Genomic DNA, 18,018 nt, shown 5'->3' on the forward strand with positions numbered 1-18,018 from the left:
ATTAATCAAATCATGAATGAAAAGGGAGAGATCATGACTAACACCAAGGAAATAGGAATAATTATTAGAAATTATGATCAACAACTATATGCCAATAAATTAAGCAACCTGGAACAAATGGATGCCTTCCCAGAAACTTATAAAATACCAAGACTGAAACAGGAAGAAATAGACTATCTGAATAGACCAATAACCAGGAACAAAATTGAAAGAGTATCAAAAACCTCCCAAAAAACAAGAATCCTGGGCCAAATGGCTTCCCAGGGGAATTCTAACAAACATTTAAAGAAGAAATAATACTTATTCTTCTGAAGCTCATTCAAAAAATAGAAGTGGTGGTGGGTATTAGGGAGGGCACATATTGCATGGAGCACTGGGTGTGGTACAAAAACAATTAATACAGTTAGGCTGAAAATAAAAAAAAAAAAATAGAAGTGGAAGGAAAACTTCCATACTTTCTCCATGAGGCCAGGATTACCATGATCTCAAAACCAGGCAAAGACCCAATCAAAAGGGAGAATTAAATACTAATATCCAAGGTTAACATAGATGCCAAAATACTCAAGATCCTAGCCAATAGGATCCAACAGTACATGAAAGGATTATCCATCATGACCAGGTGTGATTTATTCCTGGGATGCAAGGATGGTTCAACATTCACAAATCAATCAATGTGATAATGTGATAGAACACATTAATAAAAGAAAAGACAAGAACCACGGTGTTCTATTAATTGATGCAAAAAAAAAAGCATTTGACAAAATACAGCATCCTTTCTGATTAAAACTCTTCAGAGTATAGGGATGTAGGGAACATTCCTCTGATTAAAACTCTTCAGAGTATAGGGATGTAGGGAACATTCCTCAACTTCATAAAATCCACAGTAAATATCATTCTCAATTGGGAAAAGCTGAGAGCCTTTCCCATAAGATCAGGAACATGACCAGGATGTCCACTCTCACCACTATTGTTCAATATAGTACTAGAAGTCTTAGCAACAGCAATCAGAACACAAAATGAAAAAACCGTATTCAAATTGGCAAAAAAGTAGTCCAACTCTCTCTCTCTCTTTGCAGAAATATGATACTCTATGTGGAAAACTTAAAAGTCTTCACCCCCCCCCAAGTTACTAGAATTCAAACAAGAATTCAGTAATGTGGCAGGATAAAAAAAGAATATCAATGCACAGAAATCAGTTGCTTTTCTGTACAGTAATAATGTAACTGTAGAAAGAGAAATTAAGGAATCGATTCCTTATTGTCAATTCCTTATTGTCCTTAAGGAATTGATTGTTATTTACAATAACACCAAAAACAATAATGTACCTAGGAATAAACCTAACTAAAAAGATAAAGGATCTGTACTATAGAAACTACAGAACACTTAGGGAAAAAATTGAGGAAGACAGAAAAAGATGGAAAAGTATTCCATGCTCAAGGGTTGGAAGAATAAACATGGTTAAATGTCTATGCTATCAAAGCAATCTACATTTCCAACACCATCCCTATTAATATAAAATTGGCATTTTTTCAAAGAGCTGGAACAAATAATTTTAAAATTTGTATGGAAACAGAAAAAACTATGAATTGCCAAGGGAATGTTGAAAAGGAAACCAAAGCTGGGGGCATCACATTGCCTGATTTTATGCTCTATTACAAAGCTGTAATCACCAAGACAGCATGTACTGGCACAAAAACAGACAAATAGATCAGCAGAACAGAGTATAGTGTCCAGAAATGGACCCTCAACTCTATGGTCAACTAATCTTCAACAAAGCAAGAAAAAATATTCAATGGGAAAAAGACAGTTTCTTCAATAAATGGTGCTAGGGAAATTTGACAGCTATACACAGAAGAATGAGCTCAACCATTCTCTTAGACCATATACAAAGATAAACTCAAAACGGATGAAAGATCTCAATGTGAGAAAGAAAGCCATCAAACCCCTAGAGGAGAACACAGGCAGTAATGTCTTCAAACTCAGCTGCAGTAACTTCTTGCTAGACATGTCTCCAAAGGCAAGGGAAGCAAAAACAAAAATGAACTTTTAGGACTTCATCAAGAAAAAAAGCTTCTGCCTAACAAACGAAACAGTCAACAAAACTAAGAGACAACACTGGTTGGGAGAAGATATTTGTAAATAACATTACAGATAAAGGGTGTATACAAAGTCTATAAAGAGCTTCTCCGGGTAGTTCCAATCTATAAAGAACTTCTCTGGGTAGTTCCAGAATTCTCATGAATTCTGGAACACTGAAAAGAAAATTTAAAAATAAATAAAATAGTCATAATTCAAACTGCAAAAAAAAAAAAAAGAACTTCTCAAACTCAGCACCCCAAAAACAAATAATCACATCAAAAAATGGGCAGAAGACATGAACAGACACTTCTCCAAAGAAGACATACAAATGGCTAAGAGACACATCAAAAAATGTTCAACATCACTAGTCATCAGGGAAATTCAAATCAAAACCATATTGATAATTGACTCTCTCTACTTGACTTATTTCGCTCAGCATAATCTCCTTCATTCTTCTGTGTATGTTGACACAAAAGTTGGGTATTCATCCTTTCTGATGGCAGAGGGGGAGACAAACTATGAGAAACTGTGGACTCTGAGGAACAAACTGAGGGTTTTGGAGCAGAGGAGTGTGGGGGGGTTGGGTGAGCCTGGTGCTGGGTGTTAAGGATGGCACATATTGCATGGAGCACTGGGTATGGTGCATAAACAATGCATCTTAGAACACTGAAAAAATAAAATAAAATTGTAAAAAACCATATTGAGATACCACCTTACATCACTTAGAATGACAGAAGTTAACAAGGCAGGAAACAACAAATTCTACTGAGCATGTGGAGAAAGGGGAATCCTCTTACACTGTTGGTGGGAATTCAAGCTGGTATAGTCACTCCAGAAAACAGATGGAAGTTCCTCAAGATGCTAAAAATAGAGCTACCCTATGACCCCAGAATTGCTCTACTGGGTATTTACCCCAATTATACAGATGCAGTGAAAAGAAAGTCTCCTGCACCCCAATGTTCATAGCAGCAATGTCTACAATAGCTCATCTATGGAAGGAACTGAGATGCCCTTCAGCAAATAAATGGATAAAGAAGATATGGTTCCTTTTTACAATAGAATATTACTCAGCCATCAGAAAGGATGAGTACCCACAATTTGCATCAACATGGATGGAACTAGAGGGGATTATGCTAAAAGTGACATAAATCAAGCAGCTAAAGACAATATCATATGGTTTTACTCATGTGGAACATAAGGACTCGCACAGAGGACATTAAGGGGAAGAAGGGAAACTGAAAGGGGGGAGTCAGAGGGGCAGATAAGCCATGACAGACTGGGAAATAAACTGAAAGCTTTAGAGGGGAGGGGGGTGGGGAGATGGGGTAGCCCAGTGATGGGTATTAAGGAGGGTATATGTTGTAATGAGCACTGGATGTTATATACAAATAATGAATTGTTGAACACTACATCAAAAACTAATCATGTACTCTATGATGATTAACATTACATAACAACAACAAAAACTATTACCCTGATTCTAAAGAAAAAAAGGAAAGGAAAAAAAGAAGCCTGATCCAAAGAAAAAAGAGAAAATGAAATGAAGCAAACAAACAAAAAAACTATAAGCCTAATTCCAAAGAAAAAAGAAAAAGTACAAAAGAATAAGTTTAAATATATATGGCCTGAGCCTATTTCCACCAGAACTGAAGGGGATGCTTTGAAGCACTCAATGATTAGTAGACTTAGTGCATGTGGCCTGTTACCTGTTTTGCTCTTCTGGGAGAGAGGCCTGCTGTGCTGGCTCAGAATCAACCCTGCCCTTGTTAAAAACAAAACAAAAGGGGTGGGAGGTTGGGGGAGCCAGGTAGTGGGTATTATGGAGGGCATGGATTGCATGGAGCACTGGGTGTGGTGCATAAACAATGAATTCTGTTACGCTGAAAAGAAATTAAAATAAATAAATTAATTAAATTAAAAAAACAAAACAGTTGCCAAGAATGGGGTGGGGAGGCTTATGGAGGTTGATGTAAGCAACTCCCACCTCCACTGGGGGCCACTGTGTTGCTCTCTGATGTCTGACTGTGTTGATAGTGGGAGTAAAATGATGACATCCCCATCTCTCTTTCCTAGACAAGGGAATCTCACACACCCTGCTGTTTAGGAGGCGCTCACAGGAGATGGAAGGCTGTTAAGGTACACAGTACTCAGTTTTCCTGCATTGTATATTTGGCAGAGCTGGGATTCAAAACTCCAAATCTTAAAGGAGCCGACCATTGGTATCCACTCCCTCCTCTGGATCAGAGGCCAGCTATACTCTTACTAGTCCGTCTTGCCCCCAGAAAACAGTCTCCTGCCTTTGCAGTGCTCAGAATCTATGGTACGTTCACCTCAAAAATCAGCAACTGGGCTATCCATCCCCTGCCCTCACCTTTGACCCCTAACTATGAAAGGCCATTTGCTGGTGACTGCAGGGTCTATTGTCCTTGGAGAGGCAATATACCCTCCTCCAAATGTACCCCAGAATGGTGAACAATTTCTCCCAGAGCCACCCTGGTGATTGATCCCTACACCACTCTTTGTGCACTCCCAGGCCAGAGCCCTCCTTCTCTCCAGGAGTGTATGCTACAGTTTTGCTCCTACAAAAGTAATGTTGTTTTCAAAATCCCTGAGCATGAGTTCCACACACGGTGGAAAAACCTGTGCCACTCAGTTCCCCCCAGGTTTTCTTCTTGCCAGAACCTGACACCTCACTCTCTCAACACTTCTCTCCCAATCTCCCTTTTCTCTCTGTGGAAAGGGTTCCCTCCATTCTGCAGCACAGCAGCTTTTCTCTCCCCCAAATCACTTCCATGTACCTCACACCTGCCTCCAACTGTGGACATCCTTCTTCCAATTCTCAGATCAATTTCCTGGGTGTTCCAAGTGATCTGGCCTCAATACAACTGTGTTTGAGGGATAAGAAAAACCCAGAATCCCCCTACTTCTTCACCATCTTAACTCTTCTCTCCCAATATTAGATTGTTTTATACCATATTTTACACCTATGGCTCATGAGCAAGTCCCCAAGTTCTTTCTTTTTTTTCTTTTTAAACAAATCCCCTACTTATATTCAGATATATTTTAAGATGTGCACTGGAAGTACAGCCAGAGGTATAGTTTAAAAAAAATCTCACAGTTTATCAGCACTATTTACACTGTGCTATATATTCCTTTGATTTTTTTTTCATTTTAGCAAATACTTACTGAGTGGAAATTCTGTGCTAGTCTTTATTATAAACACTGAGGATACAGAATCTAACAAGGTGGTCAAGGTACCTGCTCTTGAGGAGTTAACATTCTAGTTGGTGAACATATACAATAATAAAACAAATTTTAAAACTAGTACAGTTAAGTACTGTAAAGATCATCTCACCAGAAGACAGAATTGAGAGTGATAGGTTCTACAGTACACAGAAGTGTAAGAGAAGACTACTTCTTACGCTCTTTTTCCTTCTTTATATTGGTACACACTTGAGTTTGTAATGTTTCAGAAACAGCCTTCATTTTATAAAAATCTATTATTTCTTCTTCCAGTTGTCTTCTCTCCTCCTCAAGTTTCATTGTCTCTTCTTGCTGGACTCTTTTAAGATGCTCAAACTTTTCCTGTAGCTGGGGAACAAATGTGCAGTTACGACTAAAAGCACTCTATTCCCAGGTGGCACATTCCCAGGAACATGCTTGTCTTTTCTACTGGTTATCAAACAGACTACATGAGAGTAGAGTTTGATATTAATAACAGTTTCAAAGTTTCATATTTAAAGTAAAAAATCAGGTATGCAATTTCTTTTAATTTTAAATGTGTCCCCATTGAGCCAAATGGAATAAAACACAGAGTTATGGAAAATATTCAATTGTAGAAATTTTTCCTAATGAGGTAATATTTTTAACTCTACATTTTACCATAAATCTCTTTGACTAAAATTTGATAAATCCCTGTCCACTAAAAGTACATACATTAAAATATGACATGGATTATAAAATGTTTCTTGACATTTAATTGATAAAGGCATTCTTTAGCATAATTATAGGAAGAAACAAAAACCTCATTCAGTTACTTTTTACTTGATTCTGAGATCTCATTTAATCTGTGGTACTTAAAATGAGCCCAGTTAGCCATAGGAAGGAAATAATATCACCTTACTTTCCATTACAGAAAGGCCTGGGTCTTTAGCATGAATTTATTGAACATAAGGATGGCTTGTATGCATCAGAGGACATATTATTTTTAAAGTTATGGTTACTATGATGTAAAAGTATGAAGTACAGACTCATTTTCAGTTTAACCTTTTGAAAAACAGACTAGGAGCCTAAACTGTCATAATATTAATTAACTAATTTATAGGGCTATGAAGACCATAGAACATTGTTAATACTAGGGGTTCTTAACTCTAGATGCCCATTAGAATCATTCAGTAAGCTTGCAAATCTCCCAGTGCACAGGTTGTACACAGATCAGTTGCATCACACTATCTGGAGTGGAAACCTGAGCATCACAGCTTTTAAAAATTCCTAGGTGTTTTAACGTGCAGCAAAGTTTGAGATCCATGGTATAAAAACAAAGATTACTTTTTCCTCTGCTGAAGTTGGATATCTCTTAGAATTATATTTTCATCCCTGAGAGGGAAATGAATATCTATACACAATTAGAAAAGCTGGGGATAAGATAGTCTGGTATCTATAAATGAGGTCAAAATCAGAACGAAAAAAAAAAGTTTCCCCTAAACATGGAAAGGTGAGTCTTGGAAGGAAAATAGCAGTGGAATAGGAGGACCTGAGGCTCACCTCATCCCAGAAACACACCTAAATAACTATCTAAACATGCCGAAAATCAACCTCAAGAGTGACAGAACAAACTCCACAACTAAAGGGAGAGAGGAGGCCACATTTTAAGTGTGGAGATGTGATTTTGGGGAGAAATGGATCACAGGTGCTGTGAAGGGCAGAGAGCTGTTGTCACACAGAAATGGCATGAGACAGAGGACTACATAGGGGAACACACCATGAGAACATTTCCCCAAAGCCATTGGTTTGGAAAGTAAGAGTGACTGAGCTTTGTGAGTTCTTGCAAACTGTCAGGCTTAAAGCCTGGAGTTTTAAAGGTCAGCAGGCTTTGTTGGGATAGAGCCCTGAGGGCACTGCCCTGCTCCTGGAGAGAAGATATACAGACAACCCAGGGGCATATTGCTTGGAAACAGCAATCTGGAGAACACCTGGGGCACATAGGTGAAAGATTATTTATTCTTCTCAGAGTGCATACCTGAGAGGCAGCATTCACTGAGACTTCTCTCCAGGAACAAAGGAGCTGTCTGGGACCATTTGCCTTGGTAAATGATTTGTTCCTTCTCTCCAGGAACAAAGGAGCTGTCTGGGACCTTCCTAAGTTCCTCAGCATAAACACAGAGCCACGTGCTGGAACAGATACAGCACTGACACTGGCTTCCTAAGTTCCTTATACCAAGCTCACCCCTCTGCATTCTGGAAGGACTGCTCTTCTTAGTCAAGCTTCTTCCCTCAATGTAGTGGGCCTCTCCCTCAGAACACCAGCACAAACTACCACCCATACCAACGTCTCCCCACTGAGTACTTCAGGGCCTTAGTTATGAAGGAAATGGTGTCAGGTCTCATTTCACAAAAGCAGACCAGAGCACATTTAGTTAAACCTCACCACATTCAGACCAGAGACCAAACACTGCCCACTCTTGGCAAGGAGTGCCCCTGTAGAGGAATGGCCTCATGGATAGATTATCCAAAACACAACAGCAGAGTCCACACAGGACATGCTGGAGACACTCTCTGAAGGCCAGGCCTGGGCACTACATGGTCTTTTCTTCATAAGACCATTACTTTCAGGAGCAAGAGACATAACTGGACCTTCTCACACAGAGAAGAAGGTAGAGACTTGGTCAAAATACCAAAACAAAAGGATTTATCCCAAATGAAAGCACAAAGTAAAATCAAGTCATAGAGTGAAGAAAAAAAGATATAGGTAACATGCCTAATGGAGAATTTAAAGGACCAGTCATAAGGATACTCACTGGGCTTCAGAAAAGAATAGAAGACATCAATGAGATCCTTACCACAGAGATAAAAGACTTAAAAAAAAAAAAAAAAGGAAAAGAGGTAAGATGGCAGAGGAGTGGGGTAACCTTAAGCCTGCCTTGTCATTGGAACACAGCCAGATAAAGATTGGATTATTCTTTTTCTTTAAGAATTTATTCATTTATTTGACAGAGAGATCACAAATAGGCAGAGAGGCAGACAGAGAGAGAGGGGGAAGAGGGCTCCCTGCTGAGCAGAGAGCCTGATGTAGGGGCTTGATCCCAGGACCCTGAGATCATGACCTGAGTCAAAGGCAGTGGTTTAATCCACTGAGCCACCCAGTCACCCCGAGATTGGATCATTCTAAACACCCAAAAAAGGTAGGAACTGTGGAGAGTTGATCCATGGGAGAAAAGATCAGAGGGTGCTCCCCAAGAAAGGGAGCTCTGACTGAAGAGGGGATAGCAAGAGAGAAGAGGAGAGAGAGAGAAAAAGCATGGAAAAAGAGAGATGGAGGAGAAAAAAGTGAAAAAGCAGACAGGTGTCTTTCACACAGTGAAAATATGCACAAGAAAGCTATTGCTCAAAACCGTTCATGGGGGGGGGGGGAGAGGCTTACATTACCACCATTTTTCTGTAGACAGCAGAACACAGATTCTGAGGTATGGGAAGTTTGCGACACACCGTTTCATGCTTGGGGAACTAAGTGGTATCCTTGTGTGGGAGCAGAGCTTAGCCCCAGCAGCTGGAAGCCTCAGCTCCCCCTTGAGAAGCAGTTCCCCTGCCTGGAGTGCATTTGGGAGAAGTGACATGGCTTCTCTGTGGGCAAAGTTCCCTGTGGGTGTCATTAAATGGTCCTGCCTACCAGTATAGGAACAAAGATGCTGGCTGAGAGGTACAGACGATGACAGTTCTGGCTGAGTATTGCAGTTTACCATAAAATCTCATACACTGCTTTCTGTAACAAGCCAACTCCAGTCACAGCTTGAGAACTTGAGTGCATATGGGAGAGGTGACAGGGCCTCCCCACAGGCAATGGACCCTGAGGGCACCATCGAAGGATCTGACCCACCAGCACAGGAACAGACACCAGCTGAGAGCTACAAACCTCAGTGCCATGTGTGTTGCAATTCACCATAAGCTCCAAAGTGCTGCATGATCCTGCCACTATCTTCTGCTACAAGGCAGCACTAGCCACAACATCAGGAAAACCTCCCCAGACAATCAGTGTGAGTCTGCCTTTCCAGGGTCTCTGAAGTGTAGAGTTTTGAATCAGCAACTTTACAGGTAATACAATGGCACTAAATTCATGTCTTTCAGTAATTACTTTGAATGTGAATGGACTAAATGCTCCAATCAAAAGGCATAGGGTATCAGAATGAATAAAAAACAAAAGACCATGCTATTTATAAGAGACTCATTTTAGACCCAAAGACACCTCCAGATTGAAACTGAAGGGGTGGAGAATCATTTATCATGCTAATGGACATCAAAAGAAACCTGGAGAAGCCATCCTCATAGGAGACAAACTAAATTTTAAACCAAGGACTGTTGGGACACCTGGGTGGTTCAGTCTGTTAAGCCTCTGTCTTTGGCTCAAGTCATGATCCCAGGGTCCTGGGATCAAGCCCTGCATCAGGCTCCCTGCTCAGCAGAGGAGTCTGCTTCTCCCTCTCCCTCTGTCCCTGTTGTTGTGCTCTCTCTCTCTCTAACTCACTCTCTCAAATAAGTAAATAAAAGCTCTTAATAAAAATAATAAATAAATAAAAATTTTAAAATTTTTTAAACCAAAGACAATAATAAGAGATGAAGAAGGACATATATCATAATAAAGAGATCTACCCAAAAAGATTTATCAATTGTAAAATATTTATGCCCCTAACTTAGGAGCAGCCAAATATATAAGTCAATTAATAACAAACATAACAGAACTCACTGATAATATTACAATAGTAGAAGACTTTAACACCACTCTTACAGCAATGGACATATCATCTAAACAGAAAGTCAACAAGGAAACAAGGACTTTGAATGACACACTGGGCCAGATGGACTTCACAGATATATTCAGAGAATTTTATCCTAAAACAGCAGAATACATGTTCTTTTCTACTGCACATGAGACATTCTCCAAAATAGATCACTTATTAGGTCACAAATCATGGCTGAACAAGTACAAAAAGACTGAAACCGGACCATGCACCTTTTCTAACCACAATATTATGAAACTAGAAATCAATCACCAAGAAAAAATCTGGAAAGACCATGAATACATTGAGGTTAAGCAACTTTCTATTAAACAATGAATGGATAAAACAGGAAACAAAGAGGAAATTTTAAAAATACATGGAAACAAATGATAATGAAAACACAACCATCAAAAACCTTTGGATGCACTTAGAGTGGTCCTAACAAGGAAGGATAGAGTAATATGGGCCTACTTCAACAAGCAAATAAGGAAAATCTCAAATAAGGAACGTAACCTCACACATAAGGAAGGTAGAAAAAGAACAAAAATTATTCCTAAAGCCAGCAGGAGGAAGGAGATAATGAAGATTAGAGCAGAAATAAATGATAGAGAAACAAAAACAGTAGAACAGATCAATGACATTAAGATCTAGTTCTTTGAAAAAATTAATACTATTGATAAACCCCTAGCCAGACTTATCAAAAAGTATAGAGAAAGGACCTGGATAAATAAAATCACAAATGATACAGGAGAAATAAGAACTGTAGGAACATGAACAATTATAAGAGAATATTATGAAAAACTATATGCCAACAAATTGGATAATTGAGAAGAAATGGATAAAGTCCATTTGGATATCAAAACTGAAACAGGAAGAAATAGAAAACCTGAATAGACCAATAGCCTGCAAAGAAATTGAATCAATAATCAGAAAACTCCCAACAAACAGACTTCCAGGACCAGATGATTTCCCAGGCAAATTTTACCAAACACTTAAAGAAGAGTTAATATCTTGTCTTCTCAGACTATTCCAAAACAGAGAAGAGGAAGAAAAAATTCCAAATTCATTCTATGAGGCCAGCATTACCCTGATACCACAACAGATAAGGACTCTAATAAAAAAGAGAACTAAAAGCAAATATCCTTTATGAACACAGATGCAAAAATTATCAGTAAAATACTGGCAAACCAAATCCAACAATACATTAAGAATGTCATTCACCACAATCAAGTGGGATTTATTCCTGAGCTGCAAAGGTCCTATACAATCAATCAATGTGATGCACTATAGTAGTAAAAGAAAGGATAAGAACCATATGATCTTTTCCATAGAGGCAGAAAAAGCAAATGAAAAAGTACATCAATTCATTAAAAAAAAAAAACCAACAAAGTAGGATTAGAAGGAATGTAATTCAACATAATAAAGCCCATATATTTAAAACTTACCACTAATATAATCCTTAAGAGAGAAAACAGAGCTTTCCCTCTATAGTCAGGAACAAACAGGGATATCCACTCTCACCAGTTATTTAATATAGTACCAGAAGTTCTAGCCATAGCAATCAGACAACAAAAAAAGAAATAAATGGCATCCAAGACAGCAAGCAAGAAGTAAAACTTTCAGTATTTGCAGAAGACATTATACTCTATATGGAAAACCTGAAAGATCCCCCCAAAACTGCTAAAGCTAATGAGAGAATTTAGTACATTTGCAGGGTACAAAATCAATGTACACAAATATGCTGCATGTCTACACACCAATAATGAAACATCAGAAGGAGAATTTTTTTTTAAAAATCTGATTTATAATTGCACCAAAATAATAAGATATCTAGGAGTAAGTCTAACAAAAGAGGTGAAAGATCTATACTCTGAAAATGATAAAATACTGATGAAAGAAATTAAAAATGACCATTTTTAAGCATGGAGTGGAAAAACACTCATGCTCATGTGTCTGGTTAAAAGCACTTAAAAAGAGCAAAAAACCTTAAGGTGCAACTGGTGGAATTGGGTGGTCATGGGCACAGGCCTAAGCCCATGAACCCAGGGCAGCCACCACCAGCAACCACCCATGAAGGAGAGAGTGCAGCAGAGCCTCCAGTTCCTGGCCCTTGAGCCCCTGGCTGTGCACTGCTTGTACCACTGCTCAGCTGGGACCACCCCTGTCCACATTTGAGGGAGTCATGGGCATTCTCTAGAACCACACCCTTTTGCGCTCTACACACACTGCATGACTAGGTTCTGACTGCACTCCCCTCCACATCCCATGCCTGAGAGACCTTGATGTGGGTGCTAGCTGGCAGTCTCTAGGACCGGCCAGGTTTCCAGATGCTGCATACTCCCAGCCTATGCCTGAAGGAACTCAGCTTGATCTCTAGTCTGGATCTCTTAGCTGCTGCAGCCCCATGACTGAGCATATCTGGTGGCATGGGCCTAGTCCCCAGATAGCAGTCCCAGCAAAGGCAGCCAGCAGAAGTGGGCTCCCTGGACCAATACTGCTCACAGTTTTAGTGGTGCAGGGGTGCAGAGAGAAGTGGGCACTTCAGGCAAACCCTGAGATGGTGACTGGGGACATACACTGCCTGTGGGAGGCCACACAGCTCAGTGGAGTTTGCAGAGGGGAGAGGTCTGTGTGTTCTGGACCACCCAGAGTGAATCAGACTGAGGCTTCTCTCTGAGATGGAGGTCTGGGTGTAGTTTGCTTTACACTAAACCTCCAAAAGGCCAAAAAGCCACAAAAAGCCACCAAAGAATGAAAAACCTCCAGAGAACAAAAGCCTGAAACACAGGTTTCACAGAGACCAAGCTCTTGATAGGGGGCAGGAGGACTCAACCCAAGCAAGACTGACTGAAAAACAATGAGGCATTCCTCAAGAAATTAAAAATAGAACTTCCCTATGACCCTGCAATTGCACTGTTGGGTATTTACCCCAAAGATACAGATGGAGTGAAAAAAAGGGCCATCTGTACCCCAATGTTTATAGCAGCAATGGCCACGGTCGCCAAACTGTGGAAAGAACCAAGAAGCCCTTCAACGGATGAATGGATAAGGAAGATGTGGTCCATATATACTATGGAGTATTATGCCTCCATCAGAAAGGATGAATACCCAACTTTTGTAACAACATGGACGGGGCTGGAGGAGATTATGCTGAGTGAAATAAGTCAAGCAGAGAGAGTCAATTATCATATGGTTTCACTTATTTGTGGAGCATAACAAATAGCATGGAGGACATGGGGACTTAGAGAGAAGGAAGTTGGGGGAAATTGGAAGAGGAGGTGAACCATGAGACTATGGACTCTGAAAAACAATCTGAGAGGTTTGAAGTGGCGGGGGGTGGGAGGTTGGGGTATCAGGTGGTGGGTATTATAGAGGGCACGGATTGCATGGAGCACTGGGTGTGGTGAAAAAATAATGAATACTGTTATTGAAAATTTAAAAAATAATAATAAAATTTAAAAAAAAAAAAGAAAAAGAAAAACAATGAGGCAGGACCTTCCCCTAGAAAGCAAGCCAAAAGAATGAGAGGACAACCACTACAGAGGCCCATAAAACTGTAAAATCCCAACATCAGGAGAAAACAATATATTAAGCTCCTGGTATTGCCCTAAAACCTTTATATTTCATAGATACAACCTTTTCAAAAATTCGTTCTCGTGATTCTTGTTCTTTTAATTTCTTTAACCTACATACCAGTACAACTAGAAGCTTAATACAACATACTCCATAATGTTTTAACTTGAACTTTTTCCATATATGTACCTGTGGCTTTTTTTCCTTTTTCTTTTTCTTTTAAATACATATAGATAACAAGCTTCAAGATAATACCTTTTCCCTATTCAATACTACCCCTATATATAAACCAGTTTTAATCTCCCTTTATCTCTGGAAAGTTGATTCCTTTAACAAAAATAACAAAATATACCAAGAAAGAGACAAAATAACCTTCCTCACCCACATCAAGGATTTATAACCACCCAGCTTTTTCTTCTGTCAGTGTTTCTGTGTATCTGTTTTGTTCTGGTATTATATAAATCTTATTCTCGCAGTTCATTTTGACTGGATTCTTGTCATTTACTTTTGGTGGTCTTTTTGTTTGTCTGTTTTTGTTTATATATCTTACTTTGGGGGCTCATTTTGGCTGGGTTTCTCTTTTTTCTCTCTTTCTCTCTTTTTTTCTTTTTCTCTCTTCTGATTGCTCCAAAACTTTCCAGGGTGCACCTTGCCTGGATCATGATTGATATATTCAGCCATACATCCCCTCAACCACCTCTCACCAAAATGACTAGGAGGAGGAACACCCAAGAGGGGAAAAATTCAGAGACTGTGCCCTCTCCCACAGAACTATCAGATATGGACCTAAATAGTAGGTCAGAAAGGGAATTCAGGGTAACAATTATTCAGGCAATGGCTAGGCTGGAGAAAACCATTAGTGACAACATAGAATCTCTAAGGGCAGAAATGAGAGCTAGACCCTTAAAGGGTCTATCCACTGAGAAGATCTAACAATTGTAAATATAATGCTCCCAACATGGGAGCAGCTAACTACTTAAGCCAACTGTTAATCAAAATAAAGAGTCATATTGATATGAATACATTAATGTAGGGGATTTTAACATACCGCTTTTGGTAACAGATCATCCAAGCTGAAAATCAGTAAAGAAACAGCTTTGAATGACACATTAGACCAGATGTACTTCATAGATATATACAGAACATGCCACCCTAAAACAACAGAATACTCATTCTTCTTGAGCGCACAAGGAACTTGTCCAGAACACTACATACTGGGTCACAAATCAGAGCTCATATGATACCAAAAGATTGAGATTACTCCCTGCATATTCTCAGACCAAAATGCTTTGAAACTGGAACTCAACCACAAGAAAAAGTTTGGAAGTAATTCAAACACTTGGAAGCTAACGACCATCCTGCTTAAGAATGTCTGGATCAACCAGAAAATCAAAGACGAACTTTAACAATTCATGGAAACCAATGAGAATGAAGAGATATATTGGTCCAAAACCTATGGGATATGGCAAAGGCAGTCCTAAGGGGGAAATACACAGCCATCAAAGCCTCACTCAAAAAAAACTGATAAATCCAGAATACACCAGTTTTCTTTACACCTTAAAGAACTGGAAAATTAGGAGGAGTCAAGATGGTGGAGAAGTAGCAGGCTGAGACTACTTCAACTAGCAGGAGATAAGCTAGATAGCTTGATCCCAAAACCAGACAAGGACCCCATCAAAAAAAGAGAGCTATAGACCAATATCCTTAATGAACACAGATGCGAAAATTCTCACCAAAATACTAGCCAATAGGATTCAACAGTACATTAAAAGGATTATTCACCACGACCAAGTGGGATTTATTCCAGGGCTGCAAGGTTGGTTCAACATCCGCAAATCAGTCAATGTGATACAACACATCAATAAAAGAAAGAACAAGAACCATATGATACTCTCAATAGATGCTGAAAAAGCATTTGACAAAGTACAGCATCCCTTCCTGATCAAAACTCTTCAAAGTGTAGGATAGAGGGCACATACCTCAATATCATCAAAGCCATCTATGAAAAACCCACCGCAAATATCATTCTCAATGGAGAAAAAATGAACGCTTTTCCACTAAGGTCAGGAACACGGCAGGGATGTCCATTATCACCACTGCTATTCAACATAGTACTAGAGGTCCTAGCCTCAGCAATCAGACAACAAAAGGAAATTAAAGGCATCCAAATCGGCAAAGAAGAAGTCAAATTATCACTCTTCGCAGATGATATGATACTATATGTGGAAAACCCAAAAGACTCCACTCCAAATCTGCTAGAACTGGTACAGGAATTCAGTAAAGTATCAGGATATAAAATCAATGCACAGAAATCAGTTGCATTTCTCTACGCCAACAACAAGACAGAAGAAAGAGAAATTAAGGAGTCAATCCCATTTACAATTGCACCCAAAACCATAAGATACCTAGGAATAAACCTAACCAAAGAGGCACAGAATCTATACTCAGAAAACTATAAAGTACTCATGAAATAAATTGAGGAAGACACAAAGAAATGGAAAAATGTTCCATGCTCCTGGATTGGAAGAATAAATATTGTGAAAATGTCTATGCTACCTAAAGCAATCTACACATTTAATGCAATTCCTATCAAAGTACCATCCATCTTTTTCAAAGAAATGGAACAAATAATGCTAAAATTTATATGGAACCAGAAAAGACCTCGAATAGCCAAAGGGATATTGAAAAAGAAAGCCAACGTTGGTGGCATCACAATTCCGGACTTCAAGCTCTATTACAAAGCTGTCATCATCAAGACAGCATGGTACTGGCACAAAAACAGACACATAGATCAATGGAACAGAATAGAGGGCCCAGAAATAGACCCTCAACTCTATGGTCAACTAATCTTTGACAAAGCAGGAAAGAATGTCCAATGGAAAAAAGACAGCCTCTTCAATAAATGGTGCTGGGAAAATTGGACAGCCACATGCAGAAAAATGAAATTGGACCATTTCCTTACACCACACACAAAAATACACTCAAAATGGATGAAGGACCTCAATGTGAGAAAGAAATACATCAAAATCCTTGAGGAGAACACAGGCAGAAACCTCTTCAACCTCAGCCACAGCAACATCTTCCTAGGAACATCGCCAAAGGCAAGGGAAGCAAGGGCAAAAATGAACTATTGGGATTTCATCAAGAACAAAAGCTTTTGCACAGCAAAGGAAACAGTTCACAAAATCAAAAGACAACTGTCAGAATTGGAGAAGATATTTGCAAACGACATATCAGATAAAGGACTAGTGTCCAAAATCTATAAAGAATTTAGCAAACTCAACACCCAAAGAACAAATAATCCAATCAAGAAATGGGCAGAAGACATGAACAGACATTTCTGCAAAGAAGACATCCAGATGGCCAACAGACACATGAAAACGTGCTCCATATCACTCGGCATCAGGGAAATACAAATCAAAACCACAATGAGATATCACCTCACACCAGTCAGAATGGCTAAAATCAACAAGTCAGGAAATGACAGATGCTGGCGAGGATGCGGAGAAAGGGGAACCCTCCTACACTGTTGGTGGGAATGCAAGCTGGTGCAGCCACTCTGGAAAACATCATGGAGGTTCCTTAAAATGTTGAAAATAGAACTACCCTATGACCCAGCAATTTCACTACTGGGTATTTACCCTAAAGATACAAATGTAGTGATCCAAAGGGGCACATGCACCCGAATGTTTATAGCAGCAATGTCCACAATAGCCAAACTATGGAAAGAACCTAGATGTCCATCCACAGATGAATGGATCAAGAAGATGTGGTATATATACACAATGGAATACTATGCAGCCATCAAAAGAAATGAAATCTTGCCATTTGTGACAACATGGATGGAACTAGAGCAAATCATGCTTAGCAAAATAAGTCAAGCAGAGAAAGACAACTATCATATGATCTCCCTGATATGAGGAAGTGGTGATGCAACATGGGGGCTTAAGTGGGTAGAAGAAGAATCAATGAAACAAGATGGAATGGGAGGGAGACAAACCATAAGTGACTCTTAATCTCACAAAACAAACTGAGGGTTGCTGGGGGGAGGGGGGTTGGGAGAAGGGGGTGGGATTATGGACATTGGGGAGGGTATGTGCTTTGGTGAGTGCTGTGAAGTGTGTAAACCTGGTGATTCACAGACCTGTACTCCTGGGGATAAAAATATATGTTTATAAAAAATTTAAAAAAAAGAACTGGAAAATTAACAACAAAATAAGCCAACCCCACACATAGAAGGGAATAATCAAGATTAGAGCAGAGATCAATGAGATAGACACCAGAGATACAGTAGAACACAACAACAAAACTAGAATCTGTTCTTTGAAAGAATCAATAAGATCAATAAATCAATAAACCACTGGCCAAAGTAATC

General features: G+C 39.3%; 1 protein-coding gene across 1 annotated transcript in view; it reads right to left on the reverse strand.

The window, feature by feature from the left end:
- Positions 1 to 4,011: 4,011 nt before the first annotated feature.
- SEPTIN14 (septin 14) overlaps positions 4,012 to 18,018 on the reverse strand; it is an 88,338-nt gene continuing 74,331 nt past the window's right edge. Inside the window, exon 10 of the mRNA XM_045075221.1 lies at positions 4,012 to 5,670. Coding sequence (XP_044931156.1) covers positions 5,491 to 5,670 — 180 coding nt within the window. The 3' untranslated portion in view covers positions 4,012 to 5,490. The remainder of the gene's footprint in view (positions 5,671 to 18,018) is intronic.

This window comes from Mustela putorius, unplaced genomic scaffold, assembly GCF_011764305.1.
Source record: "Mustela putorius furo isolate JIRA1106 unplaced genomic scaffold, ASM1176430v1.1 tig00000139_pilon_pilon_pilon, whole genome shotgun sequence".
NCBI lineage: Eukaryota > Metazoa > Chordata > Mammalia > Carnivora > Mustelidae > Mustela > Mustela putorius.